Source organism: Drosophila willistoni, assembly GCF_018902025.1.
Source record: "Drosophila willistoni isolate 14030-0811.24 chromosome XL unlocalized genomic scaffold, UCI_dwil_1.1 Seg141, whole genome shotgun sequence".
Taxonomy (NCBI): Eukaryota; Metazoa; Arthropoda; class Insecta; order Diptera; family Drosophilidae; genus Drosophila; species Drosophila willistoni.
In genome coordinates, this window is record NW_025814052.1 from 13255518 (window position 1) to 13272770 (window position 17253).

General features: G+C 40.3%; 2 protein-coding genes across 3 annotated transcripts; both read right to left on the reverse strand.

Annotated features, from left to right (window-relative positions):
• Positions 1–297: 297 nt before the first annotated feature.
• Positions 298–3803, reverse strand: LOC6641369 (TATA element modulatory factor). Its single transcript, XM_023175175.2, has 4 exons — positions 3111–3803; positions 1405–3037; positions 822–1347; positions 298–750 (listed from the first exon to the last, which is right to left on the reverse strand). Exons 1-4 carry the CDS (start codon positions 3733–3735, stop codon positions 532–534), a joined length of 3003 nt encoding a protein of 1000 aa, XP_023030943.1. The 5' UTR covers positions 3736–3803; the 3' UTR covers positions 298–531.
• Positions 3804–4865: 1062 nt separating this feature from the next.
• Positions 4866–10467, reverse strand: LOC6641370 (ubiquitin carboxyl-terminal hydrolase 45). 2 transcript variants are annotated; one of them, XM_002064259.4, is made up of 5 exons: positions 10310–10467; positions 8914–9308; positions 8245–8852; positions 6939–8143; positions 4866–6549 (listed from the first exon to the last, which is right to left on the reverse strand). In XM_002064259.4, exons 2-5 carry the CDS (start codon positions 9262–9264, stop codon positions 5240–5242), a joined length of 3474 nt encoding a protein of 1157 aa, XP_002064295.2. In that variant the 5' UTR covers positions 9265–9308; positions 10310–10467; the 3' UTR covers positions 4866–5239. The 2 variants fall into 2 exon arrangements, with proteins under 2 accessions (XP_002064295.2, XP_023030942.2); XM_023175174.2 differs by lacking the exon at positions 10310–10467 and adding an exon at positions 9393–9453.
• Positions 10468–17253: the final 6786 nt, after the last annotated feature.

Genomic DNA, 17253 nt, shown 5'->3' on the forward strand with positions numbered 1-17253 from the left:
GCATTACGAATGGGTAAAACCTTTAATAGATCTCGATGTTCCAAACTAGTTTCTCTTTTTTGTACATACCTATATACATATATAGTAAAATGTTTTTGTTGTTATATATTTTCCATTTGCTTTATGTTTGTTATTAAGATAAATTATCACAATTATAATATAATATTCATATGGTTATATAGTACATGGTCGGGTCTGGTGTGTTGTGTGGCGAATAGAGCATAGGTATAGCCTATATAGTTGTATGTATTTAGATAATAAAAACAAAATTAAAGGAATGGATAAAACCAAAGTCTGTTTAACAGAACACAAACATATACAACTATAATTATATATATATATATATGTGTAAAAATAAATAAACAAATCAAATAAAGGCCATCAGCATTATCTTCAAATGCATCTCTTTCTCTATAGTTGTGTGCCTTTCTTTTTGACGTGAATAATACATGGAGGAAGGATGGGGCGCTGATTCATTAATCAATAGTTCAGACATGGCAAATACATAGAAGCCCTAAATTCCTCCATTAATCATGTCTGCTTGCCGGGTCTTTTGAGATTTGGTGGCGGTGCTGCTAGTAACTCATCAATTTGCAGTTTATACGCTTGCTTTAGCTCGGTCAAATCCAACTCCAGCTCTTCGGTTCGCTCCACCTTCTCGCCATACATTTGGAGTAGGGCATCATAACGATGCTGCAGATCCTCATAACATTTCTCCATGGCCTCATAGGGGATAAGTTTCTCCTTGAGCTGTAATTATCAAAGAGTATCAATGTAGTAGTATTTTTCAACCGTCAGCCTTCCTTTTGATGGTGTCTTACCATCTCCAATTCTATAGTTAATGTGGATATTTCGCCATCAAGTACGCCACGTTCCGCCTGAAGGCGAGATAATTCCCATTGTAGATGCGTCAATTCACCATCCCGCTGCTTGAGCAGAGCCTGAAGATGCTCCAGCGTGGTGGTATTTGCTGATAGGAAGCTAAGATGCACTCCCTGTACGATGCCAGAGTTCTGGCGACCAGAATTGGAACCACAATCTAAATCATCTGCCTGCCAATCAAGTATGCCGCCACCCAAAGTGGCCTCTTCGTTGGATCCGCCACTGTCATCGGCTAGACTGAGAGGTGGTGAGCAGCGTGGATGAGATTTTTGTTGTTGGGCAGTGGCTGCTTTAACTGCCTCAACGGTGAGAAGTGAAGGGGAAGCGGGCGTGGTCTCCAGCATCTGTTGCCGCTGCTGTTCAGCAGAAATTCGATTTTCCTCCTGTTGCTGCTTAATGTGCTGTTCCAACTGTTCGTTTTTGGTCATCTGCAATCTAAGATCATCTCTTAGGGTAGCCAATTGCCTGTGTGGAACGAAAACCGCTACAATATGATTCCTATGATAGATTGCCTTGTCTTACCTTTGATGGTCATCTTCCTTGATGCTATGTTCCATCTCCAGTTGTTGCCTTAGTGAGTTTTTAGCTGTTTCCGCTTGTAGGAGAGCATTCGATAGCTTCTCCTCGAGCAAGTTGCAACGTGCACGCATTAGCTCCTGCTTTTCATCCTGCACAGATTCCAATTGCTGCAGTGATCTCAATTGTATTTGTGAATCCTCAAGCCGTTGGATAAGATGCTGCTCTTCCTTTTGCCAACTCTCCGAGCGTTGATTAAGAGTTTTCTGCAGGGACTCAATCTGCCGTATTAGTGGAGTAGTTGTCTCACTTAGTTCCTGTGTGGAGGACTCAGCCCTTAGTTCTGCCATCTCCAAACGTTGCATCAATTGGCGGTTCTCATCCCGTAATTGCTGTTCTCGTTTCGCCAGGTTGTGTTCGGTGAGGCGTAGTTTTTCTCGCAAATCGTTGATCTGTTGTAAATACTCCTGGTTCTCGGACTTTAGATTATCCTGCTCCAGACGCGTTCGTTTGTGGAGGTCACCCTTAAGGGCATCAAAACTGGACTCGACGGCCGAAAGTCTTGATTGCAAATCTTCTATACGAGATCGCTGTTCGGCATTTTCCTCATCAACGCGACGCTTCTCACTGGTCATTTTGCACACAGCCTCGATTTGGGTCCGCTCCATTTCCTCTTTGGCTGCCAGGGAGCGCTTCAGACGCTCCGACTCACTGGAAAGAAGCGAGATCTGTTCACCGTTCTTTTTCAACAAAGTGTCCGAGGTCTTCTCCTTGGCCCGCAGTTTCTTGATGATGATCGACTGCTGAAGTATCTCTTTGGACAGTTTCTCCCCTTCGGATTGTAGACCGGCTATCATGTCGTTGCATTCAGTAAGCTCATCCTTGGGTATCTTGTTAAGTAGCTCATCTTTAAGGGTTTTAATTTGAATGCGTAGAGCATCGCGCTCTCTAATGCTCGTTTGGAATTTCTTTTCTAGGGCCGACAAACGTTGCACTGCCTCGGTGGCATCGGGATTATTGGCTCTATTGTTGGCCACATCTAATTGGGCCAACAAATCCTGATTTCGCTCCAGCAGCTCTGAATTCTGACGCTCCGATTGAAGCAAACGTTGCTCGCGCACTTCAATTACCTGATTAAGCTCGCTAATTCGTTTCACTAGCTTATCGAGCTCCTCTGTTTGGGAATCCTGTGAGAGCAACGATATCTCCGATGGCTCTCGATGATGTCCCTTAGGCTTCAGCATCATAACAGAGGAGGAGCAGGATGATGATTTATTGCCCGCATTAGGGCCACTGCCCAATTCCTTAAATTTCTGTGGGCTAGTTCGTGTTGTGGTGCTATTTGTACTCGAGTCACCGCCATTAGGATTTGAGATTATCTCAATATCTGACGATGTGGATGAATAGCTTTGGTCTACCACATCGGCTGACTTGGAAGACTGCTGCTGCTGGTGTTGTTGGGCTGTTTGGCCCGACGCTTCCATTTCGAATTCACCTTTACTCTTCTGACTTAGTTGCATTTGGATCTGGATGTCCTCAAAGCTGTGCGTGGAATCGGAATCAGCACCAGTGCTCATTGCCACATTGGCAGCCATTTGGGTATCACTGAAGACCAAAGCCTTCATGGTTTTTGTCGAATCTAAATTGAATGGCACATAAATAGTATATAGAGATGAGAGGAATTGGAAAGGGAGCTAGTAGTACACATTTACCATTCAGATTATGACCTTCCAGCTGACCGCAGTCATCATCATCGTCATTGTCCGATGACGTCTCATTGCTGGCTATAATCACTATGCTGTCGGGCAGCGATGGCTCTGTATCTGGTGACATTTCCATTTCACTGGCTGTGGTGGCTGTTATCAATTCCAATGAGGATTCCGATGGTCGCTTTCCCAAACCAGCCGAAACCCCGACAGGAATATGTACTTCACCTTCACTCCCACCCGATGGTGATGACAGCAAGTCTATAGAATCCGATGTGGCGGATTGGCGCTTGGCCATCGTATGAGCTGGACCACCTGTTCCGGCTCCAGAATCGCTGGCCTTTGGTGCTATAGTAACCATTTCGTTGGCATGAGGATTATCATAAAATGTCGGCGATGCATCTGTCAAGGACATGCCCTCATTAGCTCCCGTTAGCACTCCCCCCGCAATTGTTTTGCTGGTGGTTGCCAAGCCACTCCCACTACCACTCCCGCTGGCCACGTCCTCCCCCTCAATTGGCGCCGTGTCCGTTGATGTGGACAATGGCTTATTGCTATTATTGCTGTTATCATCATCCTGGATGTCCAAGGCCTCAATTATAACAGTTTTGGCCTTCTCAAACCAACTCATCGTTGATTTTAGCTCCTTCCTCCGTGTCGCGTTGCAAAAAACAAAACAACCACAAAGCTACGCAACACGACACGATAGCACACAGCCCTTAGCACCAGCAGAAGCAAGGGGAACCAGTTGGCGAACCAGTTCCAAGCATTGATTCCAATCACCGACAAACGGAAATCGAATTTTAAATTAAAGATCATCAAAGATTATCCGTGTTAAACCATTTGAAAACTAACTTTTGTTTTCCGGCTTTTTGGCTTTAATTATATATATAATTTATGGTAATTAAGTCTATATCATAAGATGAGTGTTGTATATATAAATCTCGTTGCAATTTTTTCTTCCAATTTTTTTGTATTTTTTTTTTTTCTTTTTGTTTACCATATGTGGTATATATATAGAAATCTAGCCTAGTAATATAATATATATTGTATACATTTATATTTATTTAAAAGTGTCTGTTTGTTTGTGGTAGAGTCCTGCTTGATTCTGTCAGCTTAACAGATTGCGATAACCTTTAGTTTAGTTGGATTCTGTTTTGAGATCTGTTGAAACCGTCTCAAGCAGGACTCTAGTGAGTGTGTGTCTTTGTGTTTTTTTTTTTTGTATTGTTTTCTTTTTTAGACCCATATACGGTATATAAGTTTTATTTAATATTAACTTGCAGTTTACAATTAAATTTATTGGCAGAAGCGAGCAATTGGTTTATATAATAAATATATATATATGTATATACGATCATAAATCTAAACGTCAGCAAACACTTTATTTTTGTTGTAGGATAAAACACATATGGTTATAATTGCTTTTGTTTCTTAACTTTTCTTTTTACTTTTGTTTTGCATTTCTCCTGCTTTTTTTTCTTTCTCTTCAGAGTTTCTTTTTTCTCAGTTTATAATCAGTTAATTTCCTTTTCTTTCTTGGTTTTATTCTTCAGTTCAATAATCTTAAATGAATATTTAGAAACTAATCAATTTTCATTAATAATTCTGTTTCTTGTTTTGATTTTGCTTTTATTCATCCATAAATAAATAATTCCTCAAAAGAAGGCCGGGTATCCATAAAGTTTTAGCTTACAAATGTATAAGATATAAAATATATAACAATAAAATAATTGATGAATGACTATAAAATAAATTTAGAAAAAAATAAACGCAACGAAACGGTCAAAAAGTTTGAAAAAAAATTTGAATTACAGTTTGTAAATGCATTCTGAGTGTGTGTTAGCCCTTTTCTTGAGGGTGTGGATGTGTATGTGTTCCCTTTTCTACATCATTACTTCTAGTTTTACCACTTTGTTTCCTATGTCGATTTCGTACCGCATTTAAAAATAAACTGCAGAAAGTATTAAAGATAATAGAATCCAGAAAAAAAACCAAAAAAAAACATCGTCTTTATATATATAGTAAAGCCTAGATCGTAATGGAACAGTAGCTCCCGCTTCATATTCTTATTGATCATGAACTGATTCCTTTCTCCTCGGGATAGAATTTGATGTACATGTATGTGTTCCATTCTAGTAGATGCGTTCATAGAAGAGCAGATAAGCCTGAGCCTTGAGGGCCGTCTCCTCACTTACCTCCTGGACACGTGAATCGGATACATAATACCATTTGCCAGGCGGCGCTTGTATATGGGCTGCTTCATCTTGTGGCAAATCTGCTCCTGCTCCGGATTTTGTAGTCCGCGATGTCGTCTCTCCAATCGTCTCGCCCATATCGCCAGCTCCCATTGAAGCAGCATCGTCGTCAATTGAAGGCATTGAACCTGGACCTTGGCCACCTTCATCGCAGGTTGATGAATTACTGCTGGAATTGGTGAAATCATCGCTATCATCCATGGCATTGATTCGCATCTCTCGCGCCTTTTCCTTGGCCATTAGCTCCTCTAGTTTTTTCAGCTGATCATCATCCTGATCGAGCTCTGCTTTGCTTCCGTGTGGCAAAAATTTCCATCGCTTGTCATCGGGCATCAGTTTTGGTCGTACCTTGACAAATGCCGTATAATGACCGCCATACATGCCACCAGAGTGCTCCACCACACCATATAAGGCATACAATAGCTTCTTCTGCTTCCTATCGATATTGGGCAAATTCTTAACCTTCGATCCACAAAAGGCGGCCACGTCCAATAGCATGGGATAGGTGACCGCTCGCGTTAGCTTGCGGAAAATGCATCGGGGACCCAGCTGGAATCGTTTCAGATGAAGTATCAGTACCGCTGGCGGACTAGAAATCAGTAGCTGTTTGGTTGCATTCGTATTGACGGATTTGGCCTTAGGATCGGGTCCATTGAGACGCTTGGTACAGCTTTCACAGCCGACTTTATTCTGTCCGGTCATTAGCTCAACGGCTGTGAAATTATTAAGACAGGATTGAACTGAACATTCGCCATCTTCGCATTGATATCGCGGTGCAATTGTTGTACTCCAATCAGAGTAGCTTTGGGTGCGTACACGTTTAGATCGGACACCGCCGCCGCCGCTGCCGCCGCCACTGCCACCAAGGGCTCCTCCACTTTGGCCGGCCTGTTCCCGGAGCTTTAACTGTTCCAATTGAGCGGCAGCTAATTGAATGCCATTTGGATCGGCAGCAGTGGATATACCATTAGTAGTTCCATTTCCAATCGAAATCTGTCGTATCAATGAAGCACCCTTTTCGCTTAGTCCGGCTGTGACCAGACTGGCGGCAGTGGATTCATCATCAGCTCGAGACGTGGCAGATGTGGACATAGATGATGAAGATGTGGCATTGCCGTTGTTAGTGGCAGCAGTCGCATTGCTGGTGGTTATGGTGGTGGGCGCTGGACTAGTTGCTATGCCCGAATCTGTAAAGTAATTCCAAAAAGTTTTCAATTAGATCGATCTTTCACTATTATCTCACTCTCTATCTATCTATCTATCTGTCTCTTTCTCCCGATCGGAGAGCCAAATTGACTGTCAATCATGATAATTATGAACAAAGAGCTTATTATTAGTCTTATGCCCCACACCCCTGTCAACCCGTTTTAGCATTCGGTTATCAGGTTATCAAAGTTAAACAAATACGTAAGTAAATCGGAATATAACATGAAATCAAACAAATATACTACTTTATATGTATACATAGACTAGATTATTAAGTGGCCAAAAATGTTCAATCTCCCAGACCTATGTGACTTAAAATTTTATTTCAAAAATACCTAAACACAGAGTTTCTGGTTCTCGCTTGGCTTACCATTTTCATCTTCCTCCAGGGAATCTTTATCCATATGGTCGGGGGTATCATCTCGCTTCTCACCAACCAGCGCCGCCGGCTGAGCATTACCATTCTTGTCTGTATAGAATTTTGCTTGTGCTGTGGTCGTTGTACTGGTCGAGGTCGTAGCTGTATTGGTTGTGGTAGTGTCCTCTTGCAGATTATCCTCCACATCGGCATCCGAATGCTCAGATGTGGTAACACTTGAAGAGAGAGTATCCGCCTCTCTTGGCAACTCATCGTCGTCATCGTTAGTTGTGGTTGCCGATGGAGCAGCAGATGCAGCATCTCCGCCACCAGCTGTTGGTTCTGTGGCTGGTTCGCCATTTGCATTGCCATTCACTTTCAATGCCAATTTCTGGGCTTGTTTATGGCGTTGATGTTTGGCCGCTCGATTAGCCTTGCGTTCTCGTTCCTTTTCCTTTTTCAATTGTGATTTTGTGGGACCCTGCTGTTGGCCCAGCTGTTCATCCTCAGTTTTAGTGTGCAAAAAGAATGGTTGCTTGGCATCATCACCATCATTTGCTTGATAAATGCCGCCGTTGCTGGCACTATTCAATTTAGCATTCATCTGATTTTGATTTGGACTAAGGTTAGAGGTGTTAGTACTGCTCGTGGTCATGGAGACGGCATTGTTCTCTGGACTAGGCTTACGCCTTTGGGGCGGCTGTGGTTTCTCCACGGCCACAGGCAGTGACATATCCAGAAAGTATTCATGGCGCGATGAGATATTAAAGCAATCCTGACATGTCAAAGTGGACACGAGAAAACCTCGAAATACTTGCTCAGGCCGTAGTATACGATCACCGGCTTGATTGCCATAGATTTTACATTTTTGCCGCATCTCTTCGGACACACTGTTAATATCCTGATCCTTGTAGCCAAGATTTTGAAGGATTACTCGCTGATAGCGTTTCAAATCTTCATTTCGTACACTTTCCAACAATTGGCGTAACAATTCATGAGCATCATGCTGGTCGCCTCCGGTAAATTGCGGACATTTGGCGCAAAGTTTATCGAAGAGTTTACTAGGTGTAAATACTCCACCTCGTCCTTGCAGTTCCTCCAGGGCATTGGCCAAGGCAGCTGTAAGCCCACCCCAGGAGGATAGAGTACCCCTAATCATAGGCAACTCAATATTGCCCTTGTCCTTGAAGCTAAACGAACCGCCAGGCAGGACAAATCTACAAAATAAAAATATATACATTTGGTAAACAAGACGTTGTTATGGTTTAGGATAAGCTCTTAGAATACAGCTCTTATCTATATATGGTTTTGAACTTACTCTTCGCCAGGTTCGCTCAGCTCTTTTAGCACGGAGAGTAGAAACGGTGTCTGGGCCAGACATTGCATGACTGCATTAAAGAAACAAGTGTTGCCCAAATTGGTTAGGCCACGGACAGTTGGCAACCGATCGATTTCCACTGCTGAACCCACTTTGGTTATGATGACATCGCCACGCTTTGCTCCAGCAGATCCTGCTGCCGCTGCCCCAGTGCCGACGACATCAACTCTTTTGGCCATGCCAGGCACAGCTGCTGGTGGCGGCGGTGGTAATGGTATTGCAACTTGATGCTGCTCCTTCTGGTTTTGCTGCTGTTGTTGACCCCCCGTCATGGGCACCATGGGACCAATTTGTTTCAGGGCCGTTTTAATTTTCGACTCAATATTGCTGATTGTGGTCGGCGGCGGCGGTGACTCAGATGGTAAAGAGGGGGCAACAGATGCATTTGTTAATCCTGTGGGTGGCTTTTGGGCCAAGCGTTTTACCAACTCGACACACTCGAGTAAATTTTTGCGGGAGTTGGAGCTAACCTCGTTGTCGCATTCATAGCACCAAATGACAAAGCTTCGAGTATTCATGGCCAATGAATGCGAATCTGAATGTGGTGTCTGTAACAGAATTTGCGATTAAGCACAGGGAATCTCTAGAAAGTATGGCCGAGAAATTTACCTGATAGTGTTGCAGGGCATGTTGATTGCGTGCCCTGCCGCACAGTTGAGTGCCACATTTGAGGCACAACCAGAGGGTATTATCGTATTCAAATGAGGCGCTGGGATCTGGGGTTGCGTCTCCTCCAGATTTGATTTTCTGACATTGTGAGCATTCGTAAAGTAAACCGGTTAGCTTTATTTGTCGTCTCAATTTGGTGGCATCTACAGATTTTTTAATATGCTGGCAAGCGCTAGCACTTCCAGTTGATAGATTAGTAGCTCCTCCAGCTTGATGGTGATGATTCTCCTCGTCACCCGTATCTGTGGAGCTGCCATTCTCATGGACATCTGTCTGACGTTTCTTAACCATGGCCCGCGGCGGCACTTTAGCCTTTTCCCCCTTTCCTGCGCGGTCTGAAATCAGAAAAGAAAGATAAATTGAAGTTAGCACTTGGCGCTCTTTTTTTCTGTATATTAAAAAAATATTTGTTAGCTTGCTTTCAAAAAAGGCTATCAATTTGGATATTTTCGGTTTCGTGTTGTTGCCATTATTCCTTGAATATTCCATCTCCTCCTGTTGCTGTTGCTGCTGTCTGCTTCTCATTTTTGTTATTTCTTTTTATTTATTCCTTTCCCCCGATCTCTTTATCTATCTTGTGTTGCTATAATGATCTTTGACAATACAAATTTGTTGTTTGCTTTGTTGTTTTTTTGTTTTATCTTCTAAATTTCCAATAAAACACAAAAAACCAAATCAACAAAGAAACATGTTTATATGTATGTATATGAACATGTTTCAGCAATTTGACATTATACATTGCATATTAGGATGCATACAAATTGTATACATATGCACATAAGTATGTATGTATCTACGCATCAAGATGCAAGTCGATGTATGTAGGTCAGATTGACAGCAGTAACAGAATATTTCAAGTGACTTGAAGTTTTTTTTTTTAATAAATCTAAATAATAATACACTTCCGTTAAATGTGATATAGGGTATCTAGTACCCGACTTGACTTACGGAATGTTTGTGAGGTTAACTCCGATTAAGTTTGTACATACTTTTTTTTGTTGTTGTTATAAATGCAAAAATACAAAGTCATGAATTTCATTGATTTAATTATTTAATTTTAGACAAAGAAAATTTTTCCTCACATTCTGTTGTCACTTTCACACGTTGCCCAACATTCCCCGCACGTTTGTTGCTGCTGCTTTGTTGTCTGCAGGATTAACAGTTGCTTTTTTGCTGATTCTGGTCTAAATTCTTTTTCCTCCCCCACCCCTCCACTAACAACAACAACAACATGACAGCAGTCTCTCTCGCTTACTCCTTTAACGATTCTCAGATTTGTTCATCTTGCTTTCTGCCATTTTTGAGTTTGTTTCTTATCACCTTTTATTATGATTACCTTGTAGTTGAATTAATTGCAAAATGCCGCGTTGCACATTTAGTTACATACACATAAACGCATATAGATGTATGGAAATTCGCACTTATTATTTTCCCAAAAAAAAAAGTGATTTTAATGGTAATATAAAAAACGTGAGAGCTGAAGAATCATCGATTCAATCGATAGTCCGAATTTTGAATACTATCGCGAGGTCGCCACCATCGATAGTAATTCACCTTTTTTTTACAAAAATAAGTCCTTGTGAGTTTGCTTAATATTCAGAAGCCTAACTGCAATTTAAGTATAAACAAACTGATTGCATCATTTACTTGAGAGCACTGAAAATATAGTAGAAAACACCTGTTGGATTGTTTTTGCAATCGAGTGGCGCCACTAACAAAATGTTGCAGCATGCGCTTTTGAGGTTGCCAGACTTTCATAAATATCTGAGACCGTTAAAGTTTGTTTTCAAAAAACTTCGAAAAAAAAAATAAAAATAAGAAAGATGTTTTTTTTTTTAATGATAAACTCGGTAGTTAACTTGCTTTGACATAGCTCTCCCCTTCTTCCATTACCAAAGTTTTTGTTTTTGTTCTACTTATCCAATCCATTGCACTTAATTCACGAATAAAACTGAAACTTAAAATGTAAGACCGCCATCTCATAAAGGAAACATTTTCAGACATAAACTCCCTATAATTACCAACACCATTTTCAATGCATTTACAATGCATAAAGAAAGAAAAAACTGAACCCGCCCCCTAAGGGCCAAGGTAATATTTCATACAACAGCAGCGGCAGAAAAAGAAGACAACCAAAGAGGAACACTGAAAAAATGTGGAGCCAACTAAGATGTACAATGAGATGCTTAAGTATGCACATCCCTATGTTTGAATGTATATACATGTGCCCTTTTGAATATATTTTTTGTCAGTGTAGGTATACCTGTTGCTGTTTTTGGACTTCCTCTCAGCTGCAATTGAGTCGTCGTCGTCGTCGTCGCCGTCATCATTTCTCTGCGCATAGTTTTTCTTTTAAGATTTAAATTCCTCAATGGACTATCCCCACACCCTTGTGTATCCCGTCTTCGAAAGAACGAAACGGAACTATGCACATTAAGCCCCCATAATGCATAATAACACCAAAGATAATTTCGCATAAAAACTCCAAAGCAAAAAGCAAAAACAAGAAATCAGAAAGGAACCGGCAAAACTCTTGGCTATGATGGAATTCACCCTACCCTAACCAAACCTAGATACTATATACATAAATCTTTTACATGAAATAACTAAGTATTGTTAAGTAATAGAAATGAAATTAAGAGCCTGGTTTTTCTACATACATATCTGTTTGTACGGATAACGAATGGTTAAATAGAGTATACCCAATTATATTGTACCACAGGGTATTAATAAAAGCCAAGTCAGTCTGCAGACTACCGGGTCTTTAGATACACAGACTCATCGCATTGCCGGTGTCTGCGGATGTTGCATTTTAGTGGCTTGGACCTTGGCTATTGGCTATTGGCGTCTGCTTGGGGTCGTCTTCTTCGATTGCCTTTACAAATTTGCTGTAATGAATATTTCGCAGAAGACGTAAACCAATTCCATGGATTTACCATAGACCCTTTAATATCCGTTACCCTTTACCCATTCTCTCCATTCCTCATAGCTTCGATATCTATTTATGATGTCAAACTTTGAGTCATCGTTTGTTCACCAGAAATGAATCATAAATGGTTACCCATTCCCCATCCTAGTCAATCCACTCAGTTCTTCACTTGAATTGCTTTCCAAAACATTTTCGATTGTCCGTAAAACTGAAAGTTCATTTAAATTAAAGAAAATAATAAACGTTTTTCCTTTGTAAAATCGTTAAATTTCCTCTCCAATTACAACAGTGAGTTGTATTGATTGGAATTTTGGTGAATACTTCTTCCATTTAATTCGATTTTGCATAAGGCCCTTAAAGGATTGCTTTTATGTGGTCTTGCAACATGGTCCTTTCTCTACCTGATCGTCTATTAGTTCTATCTTACTCTCTCTATCTCTCTCTCTCTCTCTCTCTTGTATTCGCCGTCTTGTTATCTGTCTCCTTGTGCTGTCGGTCCATTTGAATGGTTTTGTGGTCTTATCATTGACTTTAGCTGACGCCGCTGTCCATTTTGGTTATCATTTAATGATGCCTCTCGCTTCCAGGCAGCTGTTGGCTCGGCCTTCCTCACTCTCCCCCTCTTTCTCTGTTCCTGTCACCGATGTCTTTGCCTTATCGTTGGGTCTTTTACTTGGCAGACCAATTCGAGCAAGTCGCCATCCCATCCTCCCATCCCCAGTGGCCAACTCGAGACTCGGCGGCAATGTTAATATAGCCATAATCATGTGGCTCCATCTACTAATTAATTGACTCTTTGTGTTCTTATTTTTATATATATATATATATATATGTTTTTTTTTTTTTGGTTTTGTATACCCTTTCTACAATGAGAGTACGCCCATTCATTGTGATTATTTGTTTTCTATAAAGTTCAAACATATGAATTTTAAGTAGTCTTAAGACTCCTTTGAGCTCTTTTATATATAAAAAAAAGGGTTAATTTTATAATTTATTTCGAATTAATAAACTATATACTCTATTGTAAGGGTATAGAAAAGACTGCACACAGTTAAGTTAATCCCGGTCTTTGTTTCTTGTTGTTGTTTTTGCGCGCTCTTCTTCATCTTTAACTCCAGGTTGAAGCTTCAAGCTCCTTCTCCATTAACATCATCATGATCATCATCATCATCGCTATCATCATGATGATCATATGGCGCGGCAAACAGCGACGGCGGCGGCATTTTCATTTCATTAAAAGCCTGTTTCAATTTTCTGCATTTTAGTGCTTGATGCACTTTGGCATCTCGCTGACTTGGCTGGCTAAAGGATAAGGATTGGGGTAAGATGTAAGATATTTGTGCGGGGGCAAACCGAATCGACGGCTCAGATCCACGGACCAGCCCAGAGTCAGTCAGTCAGTTAGTCAGTTAGTCAGTCAGTCAGGTTCTGAGCCTACACACATTTCCACTTTGGCCAAGATACCAGCCGAACCAAGAAACGCTTCAGTGAGCAAGAGAGATGGAGGATTATCCTCCTTTTTAACCCTTCAACGGATAAATGGCCAGTGAATTTTTAACTTATACAGAAATTAAAAAACCTTATACGCTGAATTATTGAAATTTCAAAATCAAAATGGTTTCCATTTAAAAGAAAACCCTATGACTTGATGCTGAATAAAGATATTTCCAAAATTATACATTGATTAGTCTTATGCTACGTTTTGGGATTACTTAATTATAGACTACATTAATCTAAGATTCGTTTAAGTAAAATAAACAGTTTTATTTATTGCGTCACTAAACATTTGGCACTTGTTTTTTTTTTAATTTTTAACATTTATATTCTATTAAGTGAACTATTAACATTTATTTAGCTATAATTATTGAAAAATATTTCTAAATGAAGTATGTAAATTTTAGATTTTTTGAAAATTTAAATTTTCGTAATGGAAAAAGGTTTTTTTTTTGCACCTTTTAAGGGTTAATAAATGTCAGTACAATTCGTTGAAATTTTTTAAGTCATGTGTGTCGATTGTGTTCAACATTTCATTTGCTTATCTAAAGACGAAAAGCAACTGAAAGCTGATTTTTGCCATCGATATAATAAGATTGTTCAGATCGTTTCAAAGACTATAGCACCTACGCAGGATTGGCCATTTTTGTTTTTTAAGTCAATCAGTAAATACAAAACAAAAGCATAGACCTTAATTCAATCAGTAAATACAAAAACAAAAGTATGTACGTTGATTTCAAGTAAGATTTTTAAATGAGTGAAATTTGTAATCAATTGATTTAAGGGGATTCGATATTTGTTAGTCTGACGAGATCTTTAAGTTTGAGTAAATGTAATGGAATGTGAAAAGAAAAATCAATAAAGAGAAAATCATTAAAGTGTGTAAAGCCTTAAATGGGATTTACATTGCGATTGTTAATCCCGGACACACACCCTTAACCGCCGGCCCACCCTTTTAAACCTCTACAAATTGAAGAGTAATATTAGAACTTTTGTGTTGAGTTAGTTCACATGTTTTGCCTTCCTCACTGCCCCCTGCCCCCTGCCCCCTACCCACCCACATTCTTGCAGCAGAAGCCATAGAAATTTGCTTGAAAAGACACAAAGAAACTCGCCCGCTGGGTCATATTACATGATGGTGTGGGAGACGGGCGGGGGGACGGAGCTAGTGCCTCCTGTCTATCCATACTATCCATGGGACTACCCTAATGCATCTCTCTGCCATCTGCATCTCAATCTCTATCATCATCTCCATCTGGTGGTCTCTTGTTGTTGTTATTTTTTTCTTCCTTTTTTTGTTTTTTAGTTTTTTTTTTATTTTTTAGTGTGGCAATTCGTGACGGCGGCAAACTTGAAGCATGCCTCCAACTATTGAAGCACCACTCAAAACATATTTAAACCCAATGGGGCAGGGGCAGGCCAATCATTGACGTATATATGCCGTAGATAATATACCCTTGCCCATACAACATCCATCCATTGGGTTATAGAAGTAGCAATCATATTAATATCAGAGAACATAATGAGAATGTTTTCATGATGAAAGTAAATCTTGGTTGTGTATAATATTAACCTAATTTTATAGCTAAACTATTAAAGTTATGAAACGGAAGATGTCTCGAACTCTTACTCTTTCAGGTTATTGTTTTTCACTTCAAAACTATTGTAATTTATTTAGTAGTTATTTCATACACCTCTTCTCCTTTTTGTCATACATACAGGGTATACATAAATACTAAAACACAAGTACCAGAGATTAATAAAGCGCCTTTTGAACTCAGCCGACCAGAAAACTAGTTAATGGTGCACATATCCCCACATCCAACCCAACTTGGTCTTCGCCTCCGCCTTCCCAGCATTGAAGCAACAACAAGATCACAACGGAGATGGAGAAACGGGCGCGCCGAAGGGGGCCCATAGTATGGATGTATGTGGATGTAAATATGTATGTACAGAAGATGAGGAAAATGTCAATATGTACTCGTAATGACAAGCATTCAATATTTTCAAAACATGATCCGATCCGGTGACATGACTAGGTTAATCAGTTGAATGCAATTCCGGCGCCTGTTCATGCGGCATAGATTCCAATTGTTCACCAAATGTTTATCGTTTGCTGTCAATTTTCGAAAGTAATGAAGTCAGGACGCGGACTGTGGGTATACCCTGCATGCATGGGAAAAAGTGTGTAAATTTGTCGTTCACTTTATGCCAACAACAAAGAAAAGTACACAAAAATAGGCGGATTTAATACAATTTATGCAAGTTAAGTCAGTCATTCTTGCATATTTCATATTAAGGCCCCCTTAAAGTATGCTATAGAAAATATATTTCCTGTGTTCTCGATTTTAAGCAAATTTGCTAAATTTCGTGGTACTTAGGTATACTTTTTCTTTGTCTCATGTGTTGTTGCAGGGTATAAAAGTAATCAATGCTCATCTATTCCATTTCTATGAGGCTTAAAATGAGGACGCGCAAATGAAATCCGTAGATCCAGGGGATGGCACTTAAGAGAGACACTCACCCGTTCCCCACTTATACACACACACACACACGCACACGCACACTCTAATGCATCTGGTGTAGAAGCAAACGAAAAGAATATAGTGTAAACAAAAGATCGTTCCTGTGTTCTTTGATGAGAAGGGCAAGTGCGAATGCTTACATTAGCTATTATACACATAGATACACACACACACACACTCATATATTTTCATTCACATAGACCTGGATGGAGTATTGTGATTTGAAGGAGGGGTATAACCATTTGCCATCTCTTTGATGATAAATATACATATGTACATATACATACAAACACACATACATACATATATATGTACATATATTTATACGTATATTTTTTTAATGTGCGCTTCAAGTTCAAACAACTTGGCAGATTTTCGGTTGAGTAAAATCAAATAAAAACAAATACCAAAAAAAAAAAAAAAACAAACGAGATCGCTTTAAACCCCTCCCTTGCCATTGCCCTCGCCCATGGCCCTTATATTCTTCTCTTCGTGTATTTTTCTTTTGTTTAGGCTTACATGGGTCTTAGGCCCTCGATGACAATTGAAAGAGATCTCTCTTCTTTTTTATTGGGCACTTGAAAAAAACCAAAAAAAGAAATAATAACCTAAGGAAGTGCGCTACAGTTTTGGCTAGCAATTGAGCGTATGGCTTAAGAACATCTAGAGATTAGAGATACAACAACAATACACACCCGCACACACACACACACACACACACCCATTGGGAGGTGAAAACAGGTGAGCATGAATGCAAAGCTAGGTGAGGTGTGGGAAACGATCTTTTGCTGGGGCTCAACTTTATTTGCTAGTGCAAATTTGCGCTGCAATTCGTTGCGCCCGAAGTAGAAAAAACTCAGATTAGGGAGAGAAGTACATATGTATAAGGAGAAAGGCAAACGGCAATAAAGAAAGACGCAGAGGAAGAGGAGACGATGTCGAAGCGATTGAGTGGGGGAATCTTATCTCCCTGCCGGAAATCAAAGCATACATCAAAGATTTGCCGACAAGCGAAGCCGATGCCGTCCCATGGAGGTCGAGTGAGCAGTTGCAGTTCCAGTTCTCTTCAGTTCTCCCTACCTCCTGCTCCCTTCCCTGCACCCACACCGCCATCCACTCTCAGTTGGTTGTTTGTATTTGCGGTCGTCATCATCATCGGACTGCGGCTCAAATTTCCACCGTCAATATAGATGAAACGCCATCATATTGTTCACCTGGGATTTCAAAAGTGATTACCGGTCATTGTTGATCGACTAAGACATAAGGGATTGATGGGTGCAAATATGAAAATAAAGTTCAGGAATATAAAACATCCACAGATAAATCAACATT

Bases quoted from the DNA above. Each gene is read 5' to 3' on its own strand.
- LOC6641369 (XM_023175175.2), bottom strand. From the start codon at position 3,735: ATGAGTTGGTTTGAGAAGGCCAAAACTGTTATAATTGAGGCCTTGGAC. The intron at 1,348-1,404 runs GTAAGACAAGGC...CGTTCCACACAG, and splicing joins AAGGAAGATGACCATCAAAG to GCAATTGGCTACCCTAAGAG. The intron at 751-821 runs GTAAGACACCAT...TGATAATTACAG, and splicing joins TAACTATAGAATTGGAGATG to CTCAAGGAGAAACTTATCCC.
- LOC6641370 (XM_002064259.4), bottom strand. From the start codon at position 9,264: ATGGTTAAGAAACGTCAGACAGATGTCCATGAGAATGGCAGCTCCACA. The intron at 8,144-8,244 runs GTAAGTTCAAAA...TTTATTTTGTAG, and splicing joins CTGAGCGAACCTGGCGAAGA to ATTTGTCCTGCCTGGCGGTT. The intron at 6,550-6,938 runs GTAAGCCAAGCG...ATTACTTTACAG, and splicing joins CCTGGAGGAAGATGAAAATG to ATTCGGGCATAGCAACTAGT.